The sequence below is a fragment of the Nyctereutes procyonoides genome, unplaced genomic scaffold (genome assembly GCF_905146905.1).
Source record: "Nyctereutes procyonoides isolate TBG_1078 unplaced genomic scaffold, NYPRO_anot_genome, whole genome shotgun sequence".
In the NCBI taxonomy this organism is placed as follows: Eukaryota; Metazoa; Chordata; class Mammalia; order Carnivora; family Canidae; genus Nyctereutes; species Nyctereutes procyonoides.
In genome coordinates this window covers 4,570,435-4,578,380 of record NW_026575052.1, presented here as the reverse complement: position 1 = coordinate 4,578,380, position 7,946 = coordinate 4,570,435, and the positions used below count along the sequence as shown (strand labels likewise).

Here is a 7,946-nt window from a genome sequence, read left to right as displayed (position 1 = left end):
CCCTTGGGGGCCCCTCCCTCACTGCATCCCCCTCCCAGCCCTGAACTAGCCATTAGGCTAATCTTTCAGTCATTATTCCTTCACTTTTTTCTTTTACATTTTTTTGATTATTTCTATCTGGTTGGATGTGATGAAAACGGAAGCAGGCTTCATTCTTTTGTGACTTGCTTCTTCCACTCAGGGTCGTGGTTGTGAAATGCGTCCATGTGGCCATGTGAACTATAGATGGTTTCGTCATTGCTCTCCAATATTCCGTCATGGGAACGTTCAACAATTTAGCTATCCGTCCCGCTGGCGACGGGCATTGTTTCCAGTCTGGGGATCATTTGGCTACTGCTGCTGTGAACATTCATGTCTCTCGGGGCGCAGGCATGTACCTAGGAGCCGAATTTCTCGCAGAGGGTGTGGCAGTTTTAATTCACTGGAGCCACAAACTGTTTTTCAAGTAGTTGCACCCCTGTCATCCCCACTAGCAGTTTATGATGTTTCAGTTGTTCTGCATCCTCGCTAACCATTGCCCTTCAGGTATCTACTTATTTTGGTCTACCTGGTGGGTGTGTGATAGTGTATCATCGCAGTGTGCATCTGAGTTCCCCTGATTACAAACGAGGCTGAAATCCTTCCATCTTCCGTCCTTTCCTTATTGGAAATCTGTGTTTTCTGTTTTGTAAAGGGCCTACTTATACTTTTATCCTTTTTTTCCCCCCATGGGATTATTTCTCTATTTCTCTTTTTCTAATCTTTATTGAATGGTAGGACTTTTTTTTTTTTTTTGGATATGACTTTTATTGAGCTTATCCACTGGAGTGGAAATAATGTCTGTACAAAACCAAATGTTTGTTACTATAACTTCTGCATCACAATTAAAATCCAAACAGTTTTTTAAAGACAGTCAACTCAATCAAAACCCAGTACTTCAGAATCAATAGCTTCTTTGAAGCCACAGTAACACTAAAATATGGTTACGACTCAAATGCAGAAATTTGGTGTGTTGGAAAGCTAATTAAACTTACAACTTGCTCAAATAGAATTACAAAAAGGCAAAATTGTGTTTTTCACAGAGATACAGTCCACTGGAATCACCAACACTGGACAGCTGTTAAGAGTATGGGGATCCCTGGATGGCGCAGCGGTTTGGCGCCTGCCTTTGGCCCAGGGCACGATCCTGGAAACCCAGGATCGAATCCCACGTCGGGCTCCCGGTGCATGGAGCCTGCTTCTCCCTCTGCCTATGTCTCTGCCTCTCTCTCTTTCTCTCTCTCTCTGTGACTATCATAAATTAAAAAAAAAAAAAGAGTATGTAGAGTCCTGAGATAATAAGGAATCCAGGCATCCTTTAAACAGTCTTCTGTTGTCCTTTCTTACCAATCAGAGATTTGTGGGAGTGTGGAATAACACCACCACCAGCACTTGTAGCCTTGATGAGGGAATCCAATTCTTCATCTCCAAGAATAGCAAGTTGCAAGTGACGAGAGATAATACGCTTTACCTTCAAGTCTTTCAGTGCATTTCCTGCCAATTCAAGTACCTCTGCGGTGAGGTACTCCAGGATGGCTGCGCTGTTCACAGCGGCAGTCGCACCCACACGTCCATGACTGGTCATCCTAGATTTCAGGTGTCGATGAATATGGGCCACTGGGAACTGCAAGCCGGCTCTCTGTGAGCGGAAAACCGCCTTTGTCTTGGCCTTTCCGGAGTCCTTCCCAGCCTTACCGCCAGCCATTTTGAATTCTGCTGAAGCTCAAACAAGCAAGGCAGAGAAAGGACTAGTCAGACAGCCAGCAAGATCCCACCGCCTACTCCGTCGTCGCACCGGGATTCAAACTGCCAAGGACTTCCTTATATATTCTAGATAGTGGTCCGCAAAGAACAGAACGATAAAGGAAAGGAATGATTAACTATATGAAAACGAAGAACTTCCACTTACTGAGAGACAGATTAAGCAAATAAAAAAGTAAACCACAAATTGGGAGAAAATGCATCTATAATACATGTAACATACATGCTGACAGACCAGCACATAGGATATATGGGCCACTCTTACCTACCACATGATAATAAAATATCCGGCCCTCTGATCTGGGTAGTTGGACTATTTGTCTCTCTCTGCATGAATTCTACGTGGCCTTCATTACTAGAGCTTTCCAATGAGTCTTAAACCTGGTGGAGCACATTCTCTCATCCTCCCACCTTAACGACTCACTTAGCTCTTCTTGGCTCTTTGCACTGTATGCAAATTTTAGAATCGGTTTTTAAGTTCTGTACACACACACACACACACACACACACACACACAACCTGCAATGGTTCTGATCGGGTTTGCATCAATTTGTAGATCTCAGGGAGGAGTAACATCCTTCTTTTTTTAAAGATTTTATTTATTTATTTGAGAGAGAGAGAGAGTGCGAGAGAGAGAGAGAGAGTAAGAGAGCACAGCAGGGGGAGGAGCAGAGGGAGAGGGAGAAGCAGGCTTCCCACTGAGCAGGGCTCCATCCCGGGACCCTGGGACCATGACCTGAGCCGAAGGCAGATGCTTAACCAACAGAGCCACCCAGGTGCCCCTGAGGAACATCTTTTCAATATGGAGCTTTCCATCCATGAGCATGGCATCTCTCTCCCTTCATTCAGACCTCCTCCAGTGTTTGTAGTTCTGTTGTGTAGCGTACCCCATAGAGGTCTTGCACATCTTTGGTTAGATTTATTTTCTGGTTTTTGTTTTATTTTTTTTACTTTTTTATTGCTATTATGATTGGCATATTTAACTTTAAAATTTTCTACTTACTGTTTGGTATATAGAAATACAATTCATCAGGGCGCCTGGGTGGCTCAATTGGTTAAGCGTCTGCCTTCGGCCAGGCTCAGTGGGGAGTCTGCGTCTCCCTTTCCCTCTGCCACTCTCCCTGTTCATTCTCTCTCTCAAATAAATAAATAAAATATTTTTTAAAAGAAATACAATTTATCTCTGTGTATTGGTTTGATAGCAATAGCCTTGCTAAACTCTCTTATTAGCTCTTACAGCTTGTAGATTCTTTTGGATTTTCTATATGTAATCATTCCTTTCCAGTCCTTAGAACTTGCACTTCTTTCTCTTGCCTGACTGTACTGCACGAACTTTCGGTTCAATGCAGAGTAGAAGTGATGACAATAGGGCTCTTGTCTCGCCTTGATCCTCTCTGATCCTATGAGGGTAGTTTCAACATCACTCATTAAGTGTAATTGTTGATGTGGGTTTCTTGTAGGCCAGTGGTTCTCGAAGTCCAGCTCCAGCTGTACCAGGGTTACCCAGAGGGCTCATTAAAACACAACCTGCTGCTCCCCACCTCCACACCCTGACCCCAGAGTTTCAGATCCAGTAGGTCTGGGAGAGGCCTGAGGGCTTCTTTTTGGACAAGTTCCCTGGCAGTGCTGAACACTGCTGGTCTGGGGACCTCGCTGTGAGAAGCCCTGTAATAAATCTTTCTTTAAAGGTTAAAGGAAAAAAATAAATAAATAAATAAAAATAAAAAAAATAAAAAAATAAAAATAAATAAAGGTTAAAGGAGCTCCTTTTTAAGGTTAGTTTAAGTTTTATTTTAGTCACAAGTGGAAATTTTATCAACTGTTTTTTCCTGATTTATCAAGATCATTGTGTAAATTGTCCTTGATCTATTAATCCGTTGAATTGATTTTCTAAGGCAAAATTCTGCATTCCTGGGATCCATTTAATCTGATCTGATGGTATATCCTTTTTGAATTTAGTTTGCTAACGTTTTGCTTATAATTTTTTTTTTTAGATTTTATTTATTTATTCATGAGAGACACAGAGAAGAGGCAGAGACACAGGCAGAGGGAGACGCAGGCTCCATGCAGGGAGCCTGATGCGGGATTTGATCCCAGGACTCCAGGGGTCATGACCTGAGCTGAAGGCCAACACTCAACGACTGAGCCATCCAGGTGCCCCTGCTTATAATTTTTGTACTTATGAATTCATTACTGTGTCCACAAGTTTCCTCTTTCCTGCTGTTCTCATCAAGGACAGTACCTAGCTCAGATTAAGTGCTAAAATACGGACATTATTATTCGGCCCAGATCATTGTACTTGTCGTGTCATGTTGCAATCATCTGTCCACCTTGCTCCACTACTAATCTGCGGGCTGAGTGAAGTCAGGGTCGACACCCACTCATTCAGAATACCACTGAGCTGGATACACAAGCAGGGATGATTGTGCCCATATAAAACGGGAGCCAGGATTAAGTAACCGCTGTCAGGAGGATGAATAAGGCACGAATCCTACAGGAGGTGGAGAATGGAAAGTAAAGCAATGAGTATCTGTTGGATGCTCACGGTCTGCCAGGCATGACTCTAGCCCTCAAACAATCTGGGAAGATAAGCACCATTGGCACTTTACAGATGAGAAATGGAGGCTCAGACTTAGGAGCTCTCTCCTCACATTTGCTGCTGCAGGGGTTTGCGGGCATTGACCGCTCCACGCCTGAGTGTGCTGGGAATCGGTTGGCACGCTGCCTTCCTGCTGATCATGAGGAGGAGATGGCAGGTTCTGCTTCTTGCATGGGCTGCTGGGAAGCTCAGATCCTAATTCTGAGCTCAACCATGCTCACAAGCTTGGTCCCCACTGTCATATGTTTGTCCTTTCCTGTGGCCTTTATTTCTTAAAACCTTCCTGCTCTGGTGCCTCTATTTTTAAATTGTCAGTTTGCCAGGTGTCTCCTTATGATAAATGGTCTCAAATCCCTTGAGGAATAATTCTCATCAAGGGAATAAAAATAAAGAGAGAGGGAGAAAGAAAAGAAGTACCTATAATGAGTGAGCTGTCCAGTACCCTTGTGGGTGGTTACTCACATAAAAACTCATTTCTGAATCACGCCCTGCCCAGCCCTGCTCAGGTCCCTGCTTGCTGGAGCCCTGGGAAGTCCCTGGGGCGGCTGTAATTTCTGTGATTGAGATGTTTCAGATTAAGATAATTAACATTGAGATGCAGTTTCTCAGGATGCTGAGACATATAAAGACCCAGAGAAGGTTCAAAAAAGAAACTATGGCATGAACTTCATTGCTGGTCTTAAACTCTTCAAAGATGGCCTTGCTTCAGAGAGTTGGCTTAACGGTGGTTTCTTTTCATCTGCTGGGTGATGACACACACACACATGTCCATTGAGCACTCACATCAATACCACTCACCCTAGGTTTTCGAGTGTGCATTCCTTTCTAGGAACTCCAAGGGTGACTCCTGCCCTCTGATATGCCATCAAAAACCTCCTTAAATCCTCACCACCAACATAACAAGAAAATGCTGGGAAGCAGGAGGCCCTGGTCCAGTGCCCAGGCAGGGGTGGCACACTTGGAGGAGCAGGGAGCCAGCCCCCCTCCACCCTGACCTCATGAAAACTTGCCCACTGCTTATTCAGCTTAAGTCATGGGGGGGGGGCACTGGCACATTGTGGTGGGCGAATGGGAGACACCACAGCCCACCTCCCAGTGGGCAAAGACTGCTCAGATCTGCTGTGTTCATCAAAGCTTTGCTGTAGCCAGACTTCCTAAATGTCCAACTTTTAACCTTAAAAACACACAAAACAAGAGAAGCCCGGATGGCTCAGCGCTTTAGCACCACCTTCGGCCTGAGGCCTAATCCTGGAGACCCAGGATCAAGTCCCACACCGGGCTCCCTACATGGAGCCTGCTTCTCCCTCTGCCTGGGTCTCTGCCTCTCTCTGTCTGTCTCTCTCTCTCTGTCTCTCATGAATAAATAAATAAATAAAATCTTTAACAAAACAAAAAATCTCTTATTAGGAAAAGGTAAGTAAGAGATTCCTTAGTGGCCACACAGAAAAATCAAGGCTTCAGAGCCAAACCACATTTGTCTCTTCAAAATCTTAAGATTTTATTTATTCATTTGAGAGAGAGAAAGCCGGAGAGCACAAGCAGGGGGAGCAGCACAGAGAGAGGGAGAAGCAGGGTCCCTGCTGAGCAGGGAGCCCAACATGGGGCTCGATCCCTGGACCCTGGGATCATGACCTGACCCAAAGGTGTAGATGCTTAACCGACAGGCACCCCCACATCTGTCTTTTTTTTTTTAAGATTTTATTTATTTATTCATGAGAGACACAGGGAGAGAGAGAGAGAGGCAGAGATACAGGCAGAGGGAGAAGCAGGCTCCATGCAGGGAGCCTGATGTGGGACTCGATCCCAGGTCTCTAGGATCAGGCCCTTGGGCTGAAGGCGGCGCTAAACCGCTGAGCCACCTGGGCCGCCCCCACATCTGTCTTTTAAGTTACTTCGAGCTGCGGCCCCCCATCACGGAGCTACAGTTTACTGAGTGCTGGGCACTTGGCCAAGCACTTTAGACAATCTCTTACACTGCTCACACCCCCTGCCCGAGGTAGGTACTATGACTCTCCCCATCTTACCAATGAGGAAAGTCAAGTTCAGAGAAGTTAAGTAACCTGCCCGAGGTCACGGAGCTGGCAATAGCCAAGCCAGGAAGCCAACCCTGGCAGCCCGGCTCCCTAGCCCGTGCTCTTAACTATGCTACCACCATTGCCCCTTATTACCTGGGTACATAGTACGTGCTCAGTAAACACCTACCAGGCTCAATGAAAGTGCCCACCTGCAGAGTGCCCACCTGTGAGCAACGGGCAGGTAAACCTCAGCCCACGTTCGTGTCGGCACACCAGTTGCCTCATCACCACAAAGAAGGAAGCAGGAAAGACAGAAAGAGGCACTGCCGCACCCACCTTCATCCATCAGCAGGTCCTCAACGCAGGACGCTCGTCTGCTTCCACTGAAGGAACCCCTGACTCGTTCATCTCTGTCCAGGAAGCTGCCTACGGTGCTCCCACCTGCGGGCGAGATCCAGAGCTGCCCGTCGGCTGGGCCCAGGGATGGGGCAGAGGAGGAACGGGCTGGAAGCTAACTGCTGGCACCTGGGACGTCTCTTCAGTTAGAGATTTTCTCTCGGCCTACTCTCTTGCTCCTCTAGGTCTGAAGAGGCTAGCGGGCAGCAAGGAGTCCTTTGCCCTCTTCCGTAATGTGGTCACGACTTGGCAGGCAGCTGCCCCAGCAAGGACCGTGTTCCCAGAGCCCCTTGCACCCACACGCAGGCACCGCGTCCCCACCGTGATGTCGTATCTCCTCCCTCGCTCTTCTCTCTTCTGCTGGCTCGAGGCCAATGCCCAGGGTGACCTTGGAAAGCAGGGGTGGCAGACAGCAGAGCCTCCATCAGCCTGGGCCCCTGAGTGACTGTGTGGAGCAGAACTCCCCACTGCATCCCACACACCCCACCCCTGCACACCTTAGACTGTCTGCTCAGGTAAGAAGAAAACACAGGCTGTGTCTGAGCCCTACACAAGTTCAAGTCCATTCGCTGGAACAATTAGCCTCCCTGAATGAATACTCCCCCCCACCCCCAAAATGGTCCTTTCCCTTTCTCCTCCGTGGGATCGCCATTCCCCAAGCCAACGAGGCTAGAGACCTCCTGGATACGTATCCTAGAGAGACTCATGAACGCGCCCACCTGCAGGAGTGCTGATGCCTGCAGGAGTGCTGGTAGCATCGCTGTTTGGGACAGTAAACCATGGAAAGGACCCAACGGCCACTGACAGAAAAACACAAACTCCATCCACAAAATGGAATCCTACAGAGCCGTGGAAAGGGACGAGTGCTGGGGACACGCACCCTGCGCGAATCCCGCCAACACAGTGTTGGAGGAAAAGAGCGAATCACAGATTGAGGCCGTGAGTGTGGCCGCGAGCCTGTAAACTGCAAAACCGGGCAGCGCTGACCAGTAGGTACCCAGAGATGCTGCTGTTCGTGGCACAATGATAAAGACGGGGTGAGCGATGGTAAACCCAACGTTCAGGTTGGTGAGGACCCCTGGGTGTGGGAGACGGGAGGGAAGGGTCACCCCACGAGCCTGCAGACGGGCTTGGAAAGCTCTCTTTTTAGAAAACAG

At 47.5% G+C, this 7,946-nt stretch overlaps 1 protein-coding gene across 1 annotated transcript; it reads right to left on the bottom strand.

The window, feature by feature from the left end:
• Nucleotides 1-761: 761 nt before the first annotated feature.
• On the bottom strand, nt 762-7,309 carry LOC129513887 (histone H2A.Z-like). Its single transcript, XM_055332314.1, has 2 exons — nt 6,730-7,309; nt 762-1,848 (listed from the first exon to the last, which is right to left on the bottom strand). The coding sequence occupies exon 2, from the start codon at nt 1,721-1,723 to the stop codon at nt 1,337-1,339; it is 387 nt and encodes a 128-aa protein (XP_055188289.1). The 5' UTR covers nt 1,724-1,848; nt 6,730-7,309; the 3' UTR covers nt 762-1,336.
• Nucleotides 7,310-7,946: the final 637 nt, after the last annotated feature.

Bases quoted from the DNA above. Each gene is read 5' to 3' on its own strand.
- LOC129513887 (XM_055332314.1), bottom strand. From the start codon at position 1,723: ATGGCTGGCGGTAAGGCTGGGAAGGACTCCGGAAAGGCCAAGACAAAG.